This window comes from Falco peregrinus, chromosome Z, assembly GCF_023634155.1.
Source record: "Falco peregrinus isolate bFalPer1 chromosome Z, bFalPer1.pri, whole genome shotgun sequence".
NCBI lineage: Eukaryota > Metazoa > Chordata > Aves > Falconiformes > Falconidae > Falco > Falco peregrinus.
Genome location: NC_073739.1, coordinates 55,580,311 through 55,603,077, shown reverse-complemented (window position 1 = coordinate 55,603,077; position 22,767 = coordinate 55,580,311). Strand labels below are relative to the sequence as shown.

The 22,767-nt window shown below is 34.8% G+C and overlaps 1 protein-coding gene across 4 annotated transcripts in view; it reads right to left on the bottom strand.

Annotated features, from left to right (window-relative positions):
• RFX3 (regulatory factor X3) overlaps window positions 1-22,767 on the bottom strand; it is a 127,991-nt gene that overhangs the window by 9,391 nt on the left and 95,833 nt on the right. For 3 of the 4 annotated variants that reach the window (XM_005241596.4, XM_027792766.2, XM_055790463.1), the window contains 10 exons: window positions 22,440-22,621; window positions 21,773-21,892; window positions 12,031-12,152; window positions 10,690-10,802; window positions 9,784-9,899; window positions 9,119-9,273; window positions 4,068-4,165; window positions 3,609-3,758; window positions 1,921-2,129; window positions 781-934 (listed from right to left, as the gene is read on the bottom strand). In XM_005241596.4, coding sequence (XP_005241653.1) covers window positions 781-934; window positions 1,921-2,129; window positions 3,609-3,758; window positions 4,068-4,165; window positions 9,119-9,273; window positions 9,784-9,899; window positions 10,690-10,802; window positions 12,031-12,152; window positions 21,773-21,892; window positions 22,440-22,621 — 1,419 coding nt within the window. The remainder of the gene's footprint in view (window positions 1-780; window positions 935-1,920; window positions 2,130-3,608; window positions 3,759-4,067; window positions 4,166-9,118; window positions 9,274-9,783; window positions 9,900-10,689; window positions 10,803-12,030; window positions 12,153-21,772; window positions 21,893-22,439; window positions 22,622-22,767) is intronic. The other variant, XM_027792767.2, reaches the window with a different exon arrangement.

The following is a 22,767-nucleotide window of genomic DNA, read 5'->3' as shown; positions in this document are numbered from 1 at the left end:
ACATCAATTTTCCAGCCCTTTTGAAGTGTCATTCTTTCACGACAATTCAGATATTCCTCACCACCTCACTCAAAATGAAAGGTTAGATGAACTACTGGGAAAAAAAAAAAAAAAGAAGGATGAAAGAAACTTAGCCTTGCCAAAGATAAGTATAAAACCTGGTTATAAATTGAGACTCTTGTTCTGCTTTTTAACCCAATGATCTTTGAAACATGTATGAAAATTAACTGTGTTGCAAACATCTATGTATGTCTACGTTGAGTTTATTACATGTATGTGAACAACAGCATACAAGCCAAAATTCTGCATGTCAGCCATCCTCAGGCCAGTGGGGGTACTCAGCTCACTTGTGTTAACATTTGTGTGGGAATTCAAAATGTGTGCAAATACATGTAAACAGATCTATGTAAACAACACTTTCCTATTCCTCTGTTCTTTTTGTTTTATTTTCACATAAAATACTCAGTTGTCAAAAACTGGAAAAAGGTTGTGTATTGATCAACGTTTTTCAAACTATGGATGTGAATCTGTATGCAGATCTGTAAAGAAGCAAGCTCATTTGGAAATAATTGGTTGTTAGAATTCAATGTGATTTTAGTACCCTGACAACCAATGAAACATGTTTGAAACTGTTGTATATGTTTGTAACCCAATCTATTGTTGTATTCCAGAACATCCTAATCCTACAGCTCCACATAAATGTTTTAAAAATTTGCAGACACATATCCGAATTCACCACTAAATCTATCAATCTAGTTAGTCTCTTACATATTATCTTACCTCTCCCATAACTGCAATAGGTGTCTCTCCTGTTGCCTGAGCAACACGATGTTCTACTAAGTAAAACATGTATTCATCGTAAAGCAAGCGGATCAGATGAAAAGAGCCAAAGCTAGCAGCACTGCGCAAGGTTAAATCTCGAATCACCATTGAGCTATTCAAAAATAGAAAAATATATATATTTATGTATTATATGTCACAGTCATTTTAACACTTATCCATGTAGACATTTCACCTCAAAACCAATATTCTCAAAAGTAACATTATCCACAAATGTCTGATGTATGGTGTCCTCAGAAAGAGATGTCCAGGAAAGGCAAGCATTTGCTTTTCTCCTTTCTCTAAAGATATTGTTGGATACCACATTATGTAAGAAATGACCAGACAGTTTTGTTTTCAGTTTTTCTTTTGATATATGCATAACTACCAAACTTAAGTGTGTATAAAACCCAACTTGAAATAAAACTTTGTGGAAAACATAAAAAACTAAAATGGTAAGAAAATTATTATTCAATTTTAAACAAACTAATGCTTAAATAGTGTCTGTTGTGTCCACCTTCTCAATACAAAGGTTTTAATTGCCTAGATTTTAAAACTTTGAAACTTAAAATTACAAAAAGATAGGCTTGTGTGTATGTATTATATTGACAAATTCTGGTATCTTCAGCAAGTAGTTGCTACAGTCATTTTCAAAGAACAAGGTTTACTCTGATAACTGTTTCAATAAGCAGCTAACATGGAATGCTTGCTTAATGCTCTTTTTACACATTAAAACCAGGTTTTGTCTTCCTTCTCTAGTAAACATAGCTACCACAGTGGTTTAATAAATCATAGTAAGTCTAGTGGGTTAATAATTGTGAGTTATTCAACCCCAAAATTTCACACTATGTTTCTAACTCAGGACAAAATGCCACTTGCATTCATTTGCACATGGCCTTTAAAACAATAAACAAGGCTCAATTAAGGCTGACTTGCAATTAGCCTTGAGTTCAAGGTTAACAACAGTATTCTGAAAAAAAATGCACGTTTTTTGCAACTTAGCGAGCCACTGTTTGATATTACATCTGTCAACTTTACTATAGTGAAAAATTCAGAAAATAATAAAATAGTTAGAATGTTTTAGAAGCTTATAAATACTACCTGTAGAAAGACCATTTTAACAGAAATTGCCGTGCTGCTTTAGGAAAGCTGGGTCTTCCTTCATATGGTTTCAACGCTTGCATCATTACATTATCAAGCCAGGCAGCCCACTGCTCCAGAGTGCTCTGCTGTTGAAGAGTCATCTTGAAATCTGTTTCTAGTCTCTGAACCATGTTGTCATCACACTGGCACACCCAGGAAGCCTGCTCCTGTTACAGCACATGGCAACTTTTGAATTAACAATACATAAGCTGAGGCACAGAATGTTATTCTTTCTCAATTAATCAATTCAATGGGTGAAAAGGACAAAACCCACTTTCTAGACAAATCACGGAACACTTTTTATTTCTATGTCTATCATAATTCTATTGGAAGCAAATGGGTGGGAAAAGCATAACATTAAAAGCAGACATCAAATAAAGAAATTAGAACAAACAATGGAAACGGCACAAGTATGTAGTAGTTTTCTACATTCATTTTCAAAAAAGGCTTCAACTTTCCTCATTCATTTTTCTACTGATATATTCAGGACTTGTTTTTTCGGGGACTACAGGCAGGGCAAGCAGGAAGAACAGTTATATGTGGGGCTAAAGTAATAAAAGAAATAGCAAAAAATCAAGTGTAAGTTTCCTTTTGTTTTGAAGAAGTTAAGCTTAACGACAATTTCTGTTATAGCATCTTATAAAATAAAACTTTCTGTGTAAAAAAGGATTGTTTTGTTTGCTAACTATATGCAGCAATAGATAACACATTAGTTAAAGTACAATGTAAAAACACACTCCGCATACAATAATAAGCGATTTAGTCAGTGTTATCAAGTTTAAATAAGGTTAGCTGGTCAATTCAGCAACTGAGACAAAAATGAAGCCTCACTAACTGCAAGCCATGCCCTTAAAACTCTAGCTATCGTGTGCCAAGTTAACACCTCATTCACAGACTCTGTTAACATATTACAATACTTAATATACTGTATCTTTGGTCAAGTACTGTTGACTGACTTTTGTTAAAGATTATTAACAAGTACGTTAAAGCAGTCATTCACAAGGAAAAGACACAACATAGAACTACCAGTAATCTGGAACATTTCACTTTGCTGGGCATAAGGAAAAAGATACATTTCCTCACAGGAGCAGAAACAAGTGGACAAAGTAAGCTTTGTGAAAATATATTCCATAGCTAACTGGAAACTAGTTCTAATCTGTACTAATCCAATCACTCAGGAGATCTTGTAAATTTAAGCATAGGCACTAGATAAAAGTATACTAACGGTACTGTCTTTGGAACAGTCTCTACTGAAAACAATGTTGTATATTTAACAGCTTTTAGAGACTTTCAGCAGCCACACTACTATCTGAGATCTAATTCTAAGCTATCATTTATGCTATTACTAAGATATCATTCATGGTACTCATTCTAAGAATGTATTTGCTCTATATTTCCATACAAGTTGGAAGAATATGTGCACTTCAAGACAGTAAATGGAAACAGATAATGGTTCTGAGCTCTTACTTTCCTAAAGTGTAAGCTGCCACGGTTGCAATGCATCACTGAATATATGAATCAGAAAAACGTTCTCACTTCACTTTCTTGATAGAATAATGACAGCTAATAATAAAGTTCAAAATCACAGAGGAAATAACACTTTTTTTGTTATTTAAAAATGCCTGTTATTTAAAGCTACATTTTACCTGAACATTGGCAAAATCAACACGGTTAAGATCATTGAGCATCTGATTGATCTGAGAAGTGTTTTGAAGCACAGCACGAGCTGCTTGAGCCAGGTGATTAAGAGATGTGTATCTTCGCAGAGTCTGGGCAAAGGCACTTACAGCGGCAACCTATGAAGAAAGGAATTTATTTTTAAATATTGTACTCTTTTATCTGTAGATTAATTCTACAGATTTGAGTCTTTTATCTTCATTTTAATATTCTCTATTAATGAGTCCTTGTATGTGAATTATGTCCATGTAGCAGATAAAACGATTTCTTCCTTACAATTTTTTGACAAAAGTTATTTCCTCTCCCATTATTTGATACTTGATGCTAAACATGAAATTTAGCATTAAAGTTGAAATGCAACTGCTTTTAGATGCTACTGCCCACTGGGTCTGCCATTGCAAGAATAATACTGCAACAACTTTGTCTACCTTGGTTTGTATCATCCTCTGTGGAATATTGTTCATGGCATTTGAAAGCCAACCTTCAAGGCTTTTTGCAAAATTGCGAATGGCTTGGGTCAAGGCACCTGTGCATTAAAGAATAAAAACAGAATGAAAAGAAAGCAATGTACCTGTCTTGAAATGTTTTGCATCCTCAGTACTTAGGTACTCAACATTCAGGACTGCTGCTTGCACTTACTAAAAGACAAATCCAGTCTAGGTTCGGAGTGCCTCATTTGGATATAGATTTTGTAATAATTATGTCAGTTTTCACATAATAAGCAGTTCTGACTTCCTCACCTAACAATCTTTCAAGGCATTTGTGACCACCAGTATAGTTTCAGGCACTCCTATAGAAGAAATCTGCAATTTCAGTAGTTGTTGTGATGGACATTTCCATCACAAACTTTCAGCTTTCCATTTCATCCAAGAACCTCTTTAGAAGAGCAAAGCTCTGGCAAAAATTCCAGTTATTGGAATACTGCAGTTTCCTCAAAGAAGCCCAAAGTAACCTTAAGCCATGTCATAGTACTGCTTGTTTCAGTTTTAAATAACAAAATCCAATATGCAGTGCTTAAGGATATCATCAATAAGCAAGATACAGGAGTGTGTTTCACTAATAGAAAATGAGATTATTCAAATGGCTGTGTAATCCATCTGCACTTCTGTTTCTTTCTATCCACCCACAGAACTGCTGAATGGCTGACTGAGATTTGGAGAGAAATTTAAGAAGCCCCTACAGCAATCTGCACTACTCAAAATATACTTCCTAACTTTTCACAGGAGGAGCACAGAAAGTATTTTCATAAGGAACTACACTTGGAAAAGAGGAAGTCATTATCTCCTGAGTAGTAGAAACATCACCTTCCCATACCTACCACTTGCTCACTGACATAATAGCATCTACTCAAATGGCTGCAAAAAGGAGGAGGCAGAAAAAACCTACAGGTTTCCAAAGACCTGCAGAGAATGAATGCAACTACAAAAATGAAGAGGAAAAAACTAGAAAGAGGAAATAATAATTACTTTCAAAATATTTTAGCTACATATGAGAAGGAAACAGTCCAAGTAAAGATGACTGGATTCCTTTTATAAGGCTGAATACCCTGGCAGAGTAAGAAAATCAATGCTGATAGAACTTGTCTTTAAAAAATGTTCTTTTACTGTTTTAATTACTGATGATCCTTTTTTTAGAAAAGTTTTCTACTAGGACAGTAAATTTACTAAACAAAAAATGTATTCTTCATGACATCTTCTTAATGCCTTCAAATTTGCAGTGATAAGCAGCAGAATCCATATCAGTAATTTGTATAACTGACCACACATTTGGACACTTAGCTGAAATCTCACAGTTAGATGAACAGGTGTTTTCCCCCCTTAAGGTTTCAACATGAAGAACAAGCCTTTTTTTAAAATCCTGTCAATCACCTAGCTCACTTGTGCTGCTTTCTAAACTATTTCTGTGCACTTACTAAATAACCATGTATTCACTCACATTTTTTACCAATAAAACAAGAAAATGCTAAGTGGAAAGAATAACGTAAAACCTGTATTAATGATAATTAAGACATTTAAGGAAAATATTACTGCTTTTTTGATTCTAATATGCTTATTACTTTTTCACCCAACCATATTTTACAAAATTATTTGCATCACTGTAATGCTCATCTCCTTTAAAAGTAAATACGGAGAAGCAGATCAGATCTTAAGAATGGCCTTTAACCAAGATGAGAGAGGAGCTAATGAAAGCAATTCTAAGTTCTGGAGAAAAAAGCAGCTAAAGTAGATAACCAGGCATCAGTATTGTATAGTACAACCATGAATTTCTAATGGACTTTGGAGATATCTTATTAAATATAGAATTTTCTCATACTTCATCCTTAAATACACACCTAGCTATTACCAAAACCTTAAGTACCAATATCCTCAAAGCCTTCTTTTAAGTTCATCTGGCTACCATAGAAAAATGAGAAAATACTTTCACAGAATCACATGATGAGTGTGGTGCAAAGTAAATGGCCTGAGAGAGTCAAGTGTTACTACACACACACACACACTGATGTTGCAGTGGCAGTTACCATTAGAAAATCTCATTCAGATAAGCACCTAAAAAGCTCAAATTCTCAGCTGCAAACCCTCTGACATGCAAATCTCATAAAAACAAGGCTTTACAGTCTTTCCAGTACTTTAAATTTTTGTCTGCCTGGAATTGTGTAATATGGTGTGGAAATATGTTTAGCATAAATTCTCCACCTCTGATAGAAACTAATTCACAGGCAAATTTGTTACTGTATGTTCTGTCACTTGTGAAGGTGGAAAAAGTCCACTCTAAAACATAATAGCTCTGTTCTGTTGCCAAAGACATGAGATAATTATGGCCCTTATTCTTGACCAAATGGACAGCTTTTCTATTTTCTTAGGAAAAGGACATTTTCTGTTTTATACACTGCAATTCTTCATTCATTCTGTGGGTGCTAAATATTTCAGCTGACAAATTTAACATAGAGGTAAAAATAAAACAATTTTTTCCTGAACAGTCTTTTTTTTTCTACTCCAGTAATAGGTATCAAACAACTGAGTAGCACAGTGAGACTTTTCTAAAAAGAAAAAACACTCAAAATCTAGACATGAAAAACAATAAACCTTAAAAAATTATATGCTTACTTCAAGCACTTTCCAAATAAATGCTTATCCCTTTTTTGAGCAACTGCTGTTGATATCCTTGCATTTATTCAGGAAAAAAAACCATAAACATGCCTTTGAGAAAGGATTTACGACCCCTGTTCCTCTACAGAGTCCAAACTTTCCTATAAACTGCTACTTTCCAACAGAAGATGATGAATTTGTCTACTTCACCCAGCTCTGTTTCTGTCATAGTAAACCATTAAGCACAATTTTAAGCCTTTACTTGGTCTCCTGTAATGGCTGGAGATAATTCAAAAGCAAAAGTTCAAAAGACAGTAATATTTTAAATATTGAACAGTGAAGAGAGAACTTGTATGGAGCATCATTACAGGAAAGCTGACTAGAAAAAGCCATTTAGTTAGCTGGTCCTAAAGACACCAATCTTCCAAAGGTAGCTAAGTGGTTGGACTTTTGAGCAGAAAACCACTGGACTGTTCACAAAATACAGGCAGAAGTCGAATTTGTTCTGGAATCTGATAATGCGTTTGCATCAAGAAGTCTGATAATCATCCCCAAACCAGGAACGTCAAACACAGTAGATGTGAATTATTCAAATATGACTGGTAATTCTAGAAAGAAAGAAGTTGCAGGAAAAGGACCTAATGCCTGTAGTTACTAATACTGAATGACTGTGTCCCATTTTCTTGAAACCCTGTACTGGTAATGCCCAATGCATCTTATGAAACAAGGCAGGAAGACACCACAAGCTAAGGAACTATCAGATAAAAACTTCATTACAGACTGCCAGGCTGTGCAGGAGAAGTGAAAAGCACGAGAAATGCAAGGCAAAAAACAGGTTTGATGAAAAACCATGTCTGCACCCCTTTTTCTTAAGAAAATAATATGCTTTTGAAAGAGGGAGTTTTAATTCAACCTATGAAGTGTTGTAATTATACTTGTGGGGTTTATTGTGCGGTTATCCTTGCCTATTTGCTTGTGATAGACTACTCTCAAATTAATATCTTCTCTACTGGCATTGTCATTAGATAGAAAATTAAAACATCAAACATAAACCCAATGCAAAATGATTTATACAAGTAATGGTCAATAACTGCATATATTTGAGAAAACATTCTTTTTTTATTCTGTTACATTGATTAAAAAAATAAATTATGTCAATCATTACCAAGCACTTGCTCTTTCCCTAAAAAAAGATAAAACTGCCTTTGCAAATGGCTGACCTTTATACATTTCCAGTTCCAAATTTTTTTACATCATACCTAAGTTACTAAAACCTAATTTTATTTCACTGACAAGCAAAAAGTCAGTAATACGTTTCTGCAAGGCACTACCTGCAAACATTCTTACACAGTGCTTATTACTGCTGGAGTCACTATAGTAAAGGAGGTGTTCACAGCACCACTAGTTTTGTTAGCTGCAAAGCTACTTAAGGCCCTATTTTTTTTAATTATTTATATTATATTTTTATTATAAAAATATTAGTTCAACTCTATAAAGTGACTACTGTTTTTTCGTGGAAAGGTTATAATATATAGGAGTTATGATGCTTATAGCAGGCTGATAACATTACTTCCTTGTACTATTTAGCACAGCATATGTCAGGCAATAAATACTTTATATATAAAGGAGTTAACTGTCATCACATAAATTAATTTTCTACCAAAAACAGCCATAAAAAGTACACTGCTGGAGCTCCAATGGATTCTAGTAAAAGTAACTTCGAAAAAAAAGCTCTGCTCCTGGTAATGGTTGAATGGCTGGACAGTTACTGATTCTCTCATGCATGACATATGACAAAAAGAACAATAGACTGAAATAATAAATTGGACTAAAAATTTTGACTTGATTTTTCATCACTTTAACAGCCATTATAATTGATTTCAGCAGCCACTGATTAAGGAACAAAAGAGTAACTGTCCAAAAATGGAATCGCAAAGATCATATACTTTTTTTTTTTCCCAGACTAATCAAAGATTAATATAAAATGTTCAAACTGAAAACTAATGAATTTAGTGGAAGGACTGACTAACATTAGTGCACACTGGCTCAGGGCCACAGGATTTATGTCTATCAAGTAGTCCAGAGCCAGAGTAAAAGGAAAACATTTTAATCTGAAAATACAACACACACAGAAAGAAGTATCTTTAGTATGAAACTGTACCTTGAAAAAACAGATCTTCCAACTGCACTAAAATCCTCAGTTACTTTTAAAATACAAAGCATACATCAACTCTCAGCACAACTCCCTACACAACAAAACTGAAGATAAATGATACACAATACTTTCCTAACTTTCAAACTTATTCCTATAGCTGCCTTGTGAGGCACAAGTCCACCACCATACACATGCATGCACAAAAATCCTTACAAAATGTTTCAGATGTTTAACTTACTAGGAATAGGTCTAAGGACATCAGGAATGAGAATCTCCACTAAAGCCTGGTACATCACATGGTCACAGTTACACATCCATTTCAGAATAGACTCATTCTTGCACAGAGTAATCAGCTTTGCTTTTGGAAGTCGACTTTCTATTTCACTCAGATTGCTGGTGTGAAAAAAATGTAGCAAATGAATAAATTATAATGCATTTACCACAGGTAAAAATCTGCAATGGGTGTTAGAATGTATTATTTTATAAAGACATCATAGATGTCTCAACTACACACAATATAACTTCTTTACACATTTGTCACAGGGAAATGGATTTTAAAAATGCTTCTGTAGCTCTGCTACAGCTCATAAACTATGCAGAGGTATGAATGGTCCTTTTGGCCTAAAAGAACTGGAAAGAATACAGGGAAAAGACATCTTTACTGTAGTTGTCCAAGCAAAGAAAAAAAAATACGGACAACACAGTAGTTTCAAGACTGCACTTTAGCATACACCCAGACTATAGAAAAAAAGGCCAGACAATATCAATTTAATTTGAAAAATTAGCATATGAAAAACTGTATTATTGCTCTGCAGGTAAAACTAATGAAAGTTTTTTTATTTTATTTGACACCTGTATTATGTTAACATGAAAAGCAGTAAACGAAGAGAAACATTTCTTGACCTTGGTTCAGTAATAGTAGTGCCATCAGGTGGAGCAGAGGGAGAATAGCGCCAGAAAGTTTGCCACAATTTTTCTATCAAGCTGAATTGAAGATTCACAACCACATCCAGTATTGCCTGAGAAAATAAAACACAAGTACAAACTGCCTTCTGCTCAACTTCCCCCCACTTCCAACTCCAACTAGACTAATAGTTTTTCTTCCTTTACACAGTGGAGCAAAGGCAAACTGTACATTTCTCAACTTACAAATAATGTCTGTTTTAATACCTTTGATACCCATAAATTATTCAGCACTATAACCTGGTGTGCACAGAGACTTGAGAAAGGCGAAGAGCACATTCATGGAAGCCCCCAGAAATGAGTATGGCCTACGTAAACATATCAGAGGAATTCATCCAAACAAAATAATTAATGCAAGACCAAAGGAAACCTGCCATTTCATTCATTTTCACAATGTACAGGTTTGAAAGTACCTTCAAAAATAATTTTAAAAGACATACTGTTCAATATCAAATGTGGCTGAAACATCTCAGTGTTTTTTTAAGATGAGAAAAAAGTTACTGCTTTTAATGTAAAAAAATATTATAGTTTAACCTGATTTATATTTCCTATTGACTAAACCAAAGATCTGCGTGTACAATCTGAAGTCTACTTTCTCAAACATGTGTGAACATACACATAATTATACTTCATTCTCCCTGTCTATCATGTATAACTTTTTTCCCACGTAAAGGGGACCCTCCAGAAAAACTTATTTCTAATGTCCTTTCAAATGAAATAAGCAAAATATCCTGAGGGAAGGTCACACGTCACTGGCATGGCTGCAATATATTTGGCATGACTGTCCTGTACTGACCTTCACTAGAAATCATGAACTTCAAAAAATAAATGGTTTATAGGAAATACCTCACAGTGCTCTCGATAAAGACTCTGCAGTGATTTGATGTCTTCAAAAGTAGTACCATCTGGCAGTGAAGATATTTCAACTTCTCCAAACTCTGGAAGTACTCGAGATGCATCTGTTTCCATGACAACATAATGAAAAAGGCCTATTGTAAACGATGCCAGTTACAGTATGATTAAGAAAAAATTTAAGGATGATACAAAAGAAAGAAATTCCAAAAGGTCATAATGTGCAAAGAGAAAAGCTTTTCATACCTGTTGTATGATAAAATTGTAAAGAAATTCAGCCAGCATTTTCAAATCAAAAAAACCCCAAAATTATTCTTGAAGACATTAAAAAGATGGCACGTACATACTACATGTATACAGAAAAGCTAATGCAGATGTTTTCAGAATGTTGCAGGATGAAGGAAAATATCTGTGCCAGTGTACGAAACATTAATCCTTGAACATTTTTTTTCTAGTTCAGCTGAAGTGTTTCTATGTAGCCAGGTATGATGGTGCTTAGTAGACTCAATATACATTTTTATTTGAAATTTAATAGACTTTCAAGTAGAGCCAATGTGTGCTTTTACTATTTGCCACAAATGTTCCTAGAGACAAGCTGATTTAAGAGAAAAATGCTGGACTGAAAGGTACCTGGAAAGGAAGATTCAAAACATTTTAATGTTACCATGTTCAGTAACAGCAAAATTAGGCCAAAGGATTTGGTGCTTGAAAATCTCAAGCAAAGAAGCCTACACATTCTGCAGTAGCACAGCCAAAGAGTATTCTTACTGGAACAAGTAAAAAAACTACTATTTGTTTCCATTACTGAGAATACATGCTGAACTGGATCAGAATCTGCAACTTGGATATTTTTAAACATTAACTTTCGGGTTCTATTTGATAAAATTTTCCCACTTACAACACTACAGCACATTTTCAAAACAGTCCACTGGATGGTTAACTTGCAATAGTCATGCAATGCCACCACCCCCACTCACTTTTATGAAATATAATCCACTGTAGTGCATATGCAGGAAACAACTGCAATTGCAGGAACTGCAATATGCATATCTAATATAATACTGCCAGCAACCACACTGTGATGTATACAACATTAAATATATCACACAAATATAGAATTTGCAATTTTTTTCTTTTATACTTATATAATGCATATTAAATATAAAGCTCATAACAAAGAACATGTAATTTAAGTTCCTTTTTATTCTGTTGTGTAGGAATTTCAAAGAGGGCATGGCAACTTTAGAAGCAACTATTGTATTTGTGTGACTTGATCTTCACAGTGATAATGAAGTTCATTTCATTTATACAGCTGTATAAAACCTGCTTTCATACCTAGAAACTGTTGATGATGTTGACTTTGGGCAATTACAGTTTGTTCAACAGATGTGCCTGTCTGTTGACCACTTCCTGTGAAGCCATCTGCAACTCCATCCACTTTCTGCATAGCCTTATACCTACAAAAATACCAAGTACAAAATATCCTTTCTGTTCACTTCTTCATAAAAAAGATCATACAATCTACGTTTGCTCTGATTTCTCCATCTTGAAATAAAATACTGAGGAAAAGTAACAAAACAATTTTCACATTTTTATTTTATTTGTAAATAACAATTACAAAGGGAAGCTAGAGGACTAACAATGCACTACCAATTTCATGAAGGTGATATTAACAGTACCGCTACCAATTTCTTGTGGAATTTAGCTTAGGAACAGCATACCATAAGACCTGCTAATTGACACTGAAAATAATGAAATCTTCCCCTTTCTGAATAGCTTGAATTCACAATATGTATTGTAACTCAATATGAATTATGTAACTCAAAAATAATGTTTCATTACCTTAAGAAAAAACAACATTACTGTCTGAGGACAGTGAAAGACTTTTCAAATCCAACAAACTTCCCTCATAAGCATAGAAGGCCTGAGAAGATAATTGGAAACCTAAACTCTTCACTGTCAGTTCTCAGAATCTTTTATAAAGGACAAAAATCAAAATTATACAAATGGGAATGCTGGTTTGGATGGTGAAGTGTTGTTTCGACAGTCTGACAGGCTGAAGATCATGCCTGTCACTTTCAACACAACTGAGAATTTGTTGATCTTAATGGTAACATCGTGGATGCATTGCACTTTGGAAAACAATTGTAGCCACTGGAAAAGAAAATAAGAGCTAAATAAAGTGTGTTTTAATGATCACTTAAATTGGAATTGTTGTGCAGACTGTAAAACTCCATGTTAACTTCAGAAATGTGACAAGAAATTCCACTGTCGATGCATTAGTTTGAGAAGCAACTTAATCAGTTGGGAGCATTTAATTTCGTTTCCAGTAAACATAAACTAGCATTCACTCTGTAATTACTGAGATTTTACTTCAAAAGGAAGTTTCCATGAAAAACATCTGTTCAATATTCTAGGCATTCCTGACATGAATCTAAATATACAGTAACACAAGGCAGACAGAAAGTACACTTTTCAACAGAAAGGCTCCTCTCCTGATGAACAAACAGTTCTATAACTTCAGGAATTTTAGTGCTTGAGAAAAAAGAAGACACCTGTATCTATTCTGTCTGTAGGTCACCCATATCAAGTTTCACTTTCTGTAATGGTCTGGTGTACAATCCTATGTCTGTGTGGCAGTGCACCTCTCCCCCTTCTCTGGGCTGTTCTACAGCCTCGGGAGCTGCTGGCAAGACCTCCCTACCTTGACTGGTAAGTTGGGTGCGTAAGCACCACTTAACCGCACCAGCAACTCTTACTTGGCTAAGGCAAAGAATGGCTCTGTCTATACTGGGAATCGTCAGCTACAGCTTGACACCTTAAGTAATGAGTTGGGTGGCCAATTACCCTTTGAGTGTCCCTGTCACTCCTACTGGACTAAGGCACAGAATGGCACCACCTGTGCTGGAACTGCCATTGACTGGTCAAAGCACGGAAGAAGAATGGCAACAATCAGTTACTTCCTGACAACCCCAGGATGCTGTTGCTGGATCATAGCCCAAGTGGAAATTGAGTGAAACAAGATACTGTTTCTGGAATTTTTTTTGAGAAAATTACCCACTCAGGTTGTGGTCAGGATGGAAATTTGCTGAGGACTAAAGCCAATCATCTCACAGCCTTATACACAATGGTCCTAAAGTGAGAGACCCTTTGAGCTCTCCTGGACTGCAGCAGGCTGTGACCACATCTCCCCCTGAGCAGGACGCCACTCAGAGCTTGCAGACCACTACATCTTGTGATACTAGGGGAACCATCGACCATCGCAGAAAGTCAGCAACGGGGCCTGGGCTGATACCCCTGCTCCTCAAGGCTCAACTCTTCACCTGCTGAGGATCACAAATAAGACGTGAGTATTTCACTGAACTCAGGGGCAAACTTTTAGTAGGTATACCTTTGCTGTAATATATATTGCAAACTTGAAGTAGTTAAGGTAATTATGTAATTTCATGATTTAAAACAAATTTTATTGATTTTCTGCTAAAATCTTATGGATAATCTTGAACGGTGAACAAACTTCTTTCTTCTCTTTCTCCCCTTTTGATCTAATTCGTTGTCCAAGTGCAGGACTTAGAATAGATCGAGCCGCACCTAAGCTCTGTTAAGAGTTTAGAAAGCAAGGGGGTCTACTCTGAACCTCATGACTCAGTGGAAGGGTCTTCCCTTATTCTTTATCCCACTTTCTAGCTCTTTCCCTTCTAGACATAAACCATTGACCAAGTCTGAGACTAAGATTAGATCCAGCTGCACCTAAACTCTGTGAGAGTTGAGAAAGCAAGGGGATCTGCTCTAAACGTCATGACTCAATGGAAAGATCTCCTTTACCCTATTACACATTTAAACTTTATAAACTGTTTCCCACTCTACTCTGACTTGATTTATCTCTGTGCATTTACTTCATGTAGTAATCAACGGCATGAAGCTTGCCATTGAATCTAGTGAACTCACATTTCCACAAATTCTGATTAAACCTATTTCACTTAAAACTCTGGTGGTAATTCTTCAAGTGATCTGACCTAATCACTCCTTTCGTGACAGCCTGTTGAACACAACAGTGAAACTCTAATTAACTGTATTAAAGAATAAAATTTCATCTCTGGTATCATGGTAGCACTGAACTCTTCTGGATGAGCTTGTTATTACTTGATAAATCTACCTGCAATCCAGGCAGTTCATCTGAGAAGAATTCTTAACTTGTCTCTCAATTATAATTACAAATACCGGGCAGATCAAGTTCTGGAAATACTTGTAAATCAAAACCTATACTTCAAGACAGTTCCACAGCTTTCTGCAAAATGTATTATTTTACTGACCCTTCAGCTCCTGAAATAGGATTAAAATTGTTTTGAAGACATAAAAATAACATTCCTCTAAGAGTTTTTCAGTTATACAAAAAAACTTTTAATTAAAGTATAAAAGCCAACTTAATCCTTCAGTGCTAGGAATCAGGATTATCCACCTACGTACACCACTGTGGTTTATGTAAAATATGTGGGCAAAATTCTTAATTCTGGCACTCTGACAGGTAATGTGTCAAGAGTTAATCAGTTTCAGCAGCGTTAGAAATTCACTTGCAAAATGAAACTAAAGAATGAAAAAAAGAAAAAACATCTTTTTCAGGAGCTTAAGATTAAACGTAAGTAGTCAGTGGTTAATAATTTTAGATCTGCTGGTTTTTATGTACAAGTAGAACTTTGGCAGTTTAGGCATCAAACAGCTCTCCAGAATTCTTTAGTTAAATTTTAGCCATTTTTGGTGCATGCAAAAAATAGTTACAATTTCCTAACTGGTAAGAGTCACATTTTCTAAAATTACCCAAACTTTTACTCTGTTAATTTTACTCACTACTAACATATATCTTATTTCATCTTTCATCCTTTTCTTTTTCCTTTTTTTTTTTTTTTTCCCCTTTCTTTTCTTTTAAATTACTGGGTGCTAGGAGACTGGGAGCAGAAAATACCAACTAACCTTACATGAGTATTACACTTTCTAATGACATTTGACCCAGAAAGGAGATGATTTGAATCTTATATAGGTTACATAAACAGTAAAAGTTTGCAAAGTCTTTAGTTAACAACAGACATTTTCTCAATTTCTGCAAAGCTATGAAAATAAAAAAAACCCCACTAAACCACTCAAATCAGAACACGGAATCAGGTAATTCAGAAATGACACTGAATGATATGCTGGTCTCACTTTGCAGTTAATTCAGAATACAACTTCATTGACTTCCATAGTCTAACTTTGACATAAGGTCATTAACACAAACATCCTCTCTCTCTGCAAAACAGATTAATAACTTCCTGACTAAAATTCATGTGCAGCAAACAATGCATTCATTAAAAAGATAAATCAGAAAGGGGAAGTATAATTAAATGCCTACTTAGTTTGAAATGCATGTATGAAATTGGTAGGGAAAAGAAACAAGCTGAAAACTATCAAAACTATGAGAAGCCAAAATGGATTAACTAAGCCACAAGACAGACAAAAAACAGATAGCAGCTTTTTCAGTTAAATTTTCTGCAGATTTTTTTGCTTGCTTGTACTGTTGCCATGCTGTCACTATTCGGATTTTAAGTCTTAGAAGTTAGTATTTTTCTGAAAAATCCAACTCATGCTGTTACACGATTTATAATATTCTCTCTTTTTCTTAAAAACTAAGGTTTTTATCTTTCTGGCTTGCTCAAAAAACAACCCAAACCCAAACACAACCAAGTAGGTGTTTTAAAAATAAATAGAACTAAGCTCTAAGGATTCACCTCTATTTTATTTTTATTTTGTCCCTGAGAAGTGAGCTGATATACTGAACTATGTAACAAAATGGCAAACTTATGCATAACAATGTGCAATGTTTGTTAAAGCATTTTACTACTGTATGCAAATAAAATGTTGCCATTGATGCTACTGGGGAAAAAAGTAAGCTTTTAAAATTAGCTGAAAGCAAAAGTTGATTCCAACAGCTTGCAATACCACAGACAACACATACTAAAGCTGTTAACTACAGGAAAATTGAAGAAACACAAATACTTTAAAAAATCTGTGAAGATGCATAACCTGCAAGTAACAAAGAAATACCTGAGAAGCATTTGGATGCTATAAAAATGTTTTGGTGTGTAGGTCAAGTTTGTACTAGTTGCTTCCTAGCTTTTGAAGAAAATAAAATAATCTCCAAGTATACTATTGTGCATACATCATAAAGCCTCAAAAATAATGTGGAGGCTGTATTTCAGTAAAAGCTTCATTATCTAAAATCAAATACAGTAGGTGAAACTGAAGAAATTTAAGGAATGCAAATTTAATGTGTGTACTTTTAAAACATCTCTCCTCAGTCTAATAACCATTGTTGATATATATCTAATCTAGAATTCTACGCAGAACTTCCTGTTTTTTTAATTGGCAATCACCTCTGCATTGTAACCATACTAGACACAAAGTATCTGAGCTTGTTCAAGAGAAAGACTGATTTTTTTCTGAACTACTCCATTAGGAAGTTATTTAGTAGTTTATCATATAAGTTCTCTTATTATCATTTTAGGATATTGTGTCTTAACAAACTTGTAGCCCAGTTTTAAAGATGTCAGTGTTTCTTGGACTATGATACCTTACTCTCTGGTTTCAAAAATAATACCACTGTAAAAATGCCTAATTTCTCTGTTTTCCATAAACCCAAGACCCTTTTTAAAAAGATCTGTAAATACTTGATACTTTTGACTCACAGCACAGTGGCTTGTTAAAAGGTAATTTTGACTGATCAGTATATCCATGAAACGTGAATACAGGAAAGACAACAGCAGAAAAATACAGATTATTTCCTACGTAAAATAGAGAGCAGGGTAAGCAACATCTATAGGAAGCAGTGATTAACGATTTCTGGTTAGAACAATAATATAAGTTAGCTGAATGTTATAATGTACAGTAGATAACGATGGTTATTGTAATCATTAAAAACTTCTTAGCTGAATGTTCAGCTCCCATAAATGAAAGCAAAAAGGTACAATCATTGTATGCAAGAACTGAAAGAAAGATTTGAAATTAACTAGGAAAGATGGAGGTTTACTTCTGGAAAAAGAATTCAAAACGTACATTGTTATGAATGCTCTAAAGAAAAGGTAAGCATACCTGCATCAATTTCCCTAGACTAAGCCATAAAGATAATTCAGCTTCTGAGCCACAAGGTTCTACTCACGAAGAGCTAAATAAAACCAGGTTAAAACCGGAATTTGCCTTTAGGAATTGTATCTCTGATACATTTCCCTTAAATTATCTGAAAAGGAATGCTTATGGGAATGCTTTCATAATAAGATTGTACTTCGAAGTGGCAAGTGTTTAGTGCCAGACTTAAAACTGTGCAAATATATCTGACATAATATTTGGGTTGGATATTACTTTATTTCTTCCTAACAATCTTTGTCAGATGCCCATCCGCTGTTAGTCAGGCCTGTGTCTGATCCAAAACTGATGGATAATATAACCAGTTAAATATCCTGGGTTTTCCTATCCTGGAAAACATTTAGGAGCAGGATGAGAGATGCAATCCAGGCCTTTCCTTGCAAGTCTGAGCCATACAGCAGGTCCACCTGAAAGGTAGGGTGTTAGCTATTATCTTCCAGCCAAGACTACTGTTAACAACATTTCTTCAGTTCAAAGATGCTTTAAGTCTCTCGATACATGGTGGTTGTTGCCAAACCACTGTCTCAGCTGGAAGACAGGACTATTGGCATCTGTGATTTGTAGTTACTCTTTTTTCTTGTTACTGGAACAAAGAAACAGTACGCCCACAGCTCATGCTGATCACAACAAACAGCATGACCTTCATCTGAAACTTGTTTGATAAATCTCAGGCCCTTGAATTCAAGCCCAGAACAAACTGATCATGAACACAGAAGAGCACTTTGGGATATACAAGTTAAGCACATACAGAAGGTGCATGACCCTCAGTTTAAGAAAAAAAAAATGAAGAAAAATGAGCTGTAGTGTACGTTCACGCTACAGCCTTTGCCAAAAAGGGTTAGAAGTGTTTATCCAATTAGATGTGTCTGACAGAGGTGACACAATTGGTGTAACTATACAGAAATAGTATATTGACTGCAATTTACCACTGGTTTAAAGGACAAAAGAAACATCAGAAATAGTAACAAAGCCCAACAAAGAGCTACGTTACCCTAATAATGCAAATTGTAATGTTCAGTCCTTTACTTATCTCTTAATAAATCCTGCTAGAATTCTTCAATACACTAAGATAACTACAATAAAAATACATACAGACATATATCAAACATTGAAACCAGAGACTAAACGCGTTCTGTGAATGTGGAAGAAATGTCACTTCAAAACCACAAGTTCACTTTTAAACTGAAAGTTTTACGTAAAGTCATTTTTATATTTAGCATTTCTCTTTTCCTAAAAAAACTTAGCTTCTGAGTGCCACAGGACACGAGCAATCTCAGTTTCCATTAAAATTAAGCAAATAAAATATACAGACATTTTTATTCAAAGAATGTGGAGTAACACTTGACATTGTATGACCAAAGACTACCCTAAAAGTAAGGTTACCAAGAGAGAATAGACCAAAGCTCATGACTGCTGCATGCTAGAGTGGCTGCAATGAAGTAAACAGGCTAGATTGTGCAATAATTTAATATATTTGTTAAATCTTTTCCTAAAATTACTGTTATAATCAGCACATTCCAATGAGATAAAAATATTCTTGAATCATCACTCTTGGCTTTGAAAATCCCTGTTTCTATTAGAAAATTAAGTAAGTTAAAGTAATAGTGGCTCATGAGTTTCCATTTTTCAATGAAAATTTCCTATATTTTCTTGGATAAACATCTTTCTATATCCTATTTAGTATTGCTAGTATTTTTGATGGTATGCAGAGCACAACAAATACAATTTTTCACAGTGCAACTGTCAAAGTCTGGCTAGGTCCTTGATCTCTACATTTTATCTATTTAGGATGCTGTGATTTTGGAAAGACAGAAAATATTTTACTGAGATCTGTGTACCCTGAACACAGGGATGAAAAAAGAACCTCAGAACTACTTTGTATGAATACTACACCAGTAGGGCTATGTTAACAATGCCTCTATTTCTAGGGTATGTAACTGTCATCACAAGTGTAGAGAGGTCAGCCTGCTTTTATTTTAGACAAGAAGGTATGTAATGCAAGTTCCTGAGCAATGAGATAAAGCTTCATCTAGGAAGGTATACTGAGACAGCTGCTTTTAAGGATTTAATAATAAAGCCATTGTTATTATTAAGATACAACATGATGGTGGTCTTTCCTGACTCAACATTGCAGACAGGTGATAGAGGCTTCTGCTTCTCTCCTTTTCCTGTTCTCTCCCATGGCTAGCTTCAACTCAACATATAATCAGCTTTTCTAATACAGCACAGTGCTCTTCATGTAACAGCTACCTTACTCAGCAGCAGCATCCAGTGCCTTGTAGTTGCCATCCTTCACCAGTATCTGTAGAGATTCTCACAACAGAGCTTAAGATCAGTATGAATTTAGTATGAATGAAAGCGTGCCTGTGTGTATGTGCGTCCATGCACAAAAACGTGGATTAAAGGGATGCACGAACTGCTACACCATGCTGCATGTGTCATTTCATTCAAATATAATCGGGGAACAAACTGACATAATGTTAAGAAAATGCCACCAAACATACCTAGGTATGGAAATAAGGGAACTACTTAAGACATATGGTGGTGTTAAACAAAATAATAAAGTAAATAATAAAGGAAAGTAGTATCTACTCCTAAGAGTTATATAAGAAATTCAAAATCAGTTTGTCACTGTGAATCAAGAAGACAAGAGAGGTGATGATGATTAGGTAACTGGCATAACTTCTCCAGAAACAATTTCATAGAAACAATTCTAATAAGACCATTGTGGCATATGTCTTGGTGCATACATGTGATTTAGAGTGTGAGGGAATGAAATCTGTGAGTCAGCTTGAGTAGGTAAAATAAGCTTGCCTTGAGATTTTGTAAATACCTATCACCTTTTCTTACCATATAATCTTGTCATTATTTTTGTAACAAGAATTTCCTACGTGATCATATTGGGAGACATCTCATGCTTCTGTATTATGCCCAGTGCAAGATCGTTAAGACCATCTATCTTACCATGAATATGTCTTTAGTGCTGTAACTACTTCTGGAAGTGATAGTAAAACAATTTCAAATTAAAGTGGTATCTGTATTTGAAGTTCAAGTCTGAAGTTGTGTTTTCCATATCCCAATTGTGTCCAAGGCCACAAAATACACTTAGTAAGCTATACTACACTGTTCATTCAATTGGACTTTGAGTAATAGCTCTAAAGATGTCTTGCTTGATATGCTGCTGTTCTGCCTAGGAGTTTTATGAAATTACACACCTTAGATATTTCACTTTAGGGTAATAGGGAGGCTAGTGACATCAGTCAAATAGAAATAAATTTCAAAGAAATGTACTGATTTGTATTTTTTTACTAAGATTTTCTATTCAGGATAGTTTTTCATATACATATTCACACATTCTTTCACCACCAGCATAGCCCCTTGTGGTCACTGTGCCATTTTTCAAACACTTCCGGGCTTTCACAGGATCCTCAGGAAACACAGATGGTGAGGGAAAATACTTAAATCAGCTTTCACACAAACCATTATAGTTACATTTATTCTTCACCAGGAGAGGAAATAAACACTAAACTGAACATAATCATAAGCTCTTCTATATGCAGCTTATATGTAAAATGTTGTAGCAATGAAAAACAGCAAAATCTGAAATTCAAGCTTCTACTGGTTTTCTTCAGCTTGTGGGATAAAACCTCAAGATAGTTAAGAAGAGTCTGCTCATGTAATATGTCACTTTATTATATTATTTCTTGCAAATTTATGACAATGCCTAGGTAAATACTCTTTCATGTCGACTGATACTTCTGTGACATCAATTGGATATCTAACAAACATTTTTCACAGCACAGAAGCTGAACAAAAATTGCATTAGTATTCCAGTTTCTCCATGTAAGCAAAAGTAAGGCTTTATGAACTAGAAACATTAGTAAGTATTCATGGTCACTTCACACTTTACCTCTGTTTTTGCTGCATGGGCTGTTGTCTCATAGCCATATATTGCATGTCCTCTTGTAGTCGATTAAGAGGAGAGTCTGGCTTGACACGAATCCCATAGTAATGATATTTGGAGTTCCCCCTTTATGAAAGAGCAAGAATTAAAAGCACCACTTTTATACATATACATTACATTTACTTTACAATTTACGTTAACTAGAAAATAATACCCACATATCAAGCCTGACTCTCCTGTCATACTTGTTTTACATAGGTGTCATTTTACAATCTTCAGGAAATTAATTCACTCTCTTGAACAAATATCATCCAGCATTTTAACTTGTAATCCACTTGAGTGCAAATAAATAAAATAAATACACCTTATCTAGCTATGGAGAAACACAATTCTTAGTAATTTCCAAACAACAAGTATATTTTACTTGTAGTGATAGAAATCTGCAGTGTATTTATCAAAATGTAAACACACATACACACAAAAACAGGAGAAGTAAAAGTGTAACAACATCTGGAAGAGTATAAAAATGTTTAACGTTAAGAGACTGAACTGACAGAAAAACACTGTAACATTTAAATACAGGTTTTATTTATTTTTTGGCTAGCAGCAATTTTCTTTCTTAGGATTATTACTTATAATTTCTATCGTAGTTCAGTATTTCATTAACACAAACCTAGTTCCAAGTCTTCTGGTCCGTAATCCCATGAAGATTGATCGTATGAGTTTTCCAAAGGAGGCAGCATTGACTGGATCCAACTTGTGTTCCTGACAGTGTCGTAAGTAATGGTTGTAAAGGGTACTTCTTGGAAGGCTCACTCCTTCTGCAGTTTCGTAGTTGTCTAAAAGCCATTGAAGCTATATCACATACAGAACAGAAAAAAAACCTACCATTATTACTTTATTTCAAATATCGTAGCCATACAACATTAACTTGTAACAGTTTTGAAACCACTCTCTTCAGGTCTATTAAACCATTACTCCCTTCTTCAGAGACTCCTTAA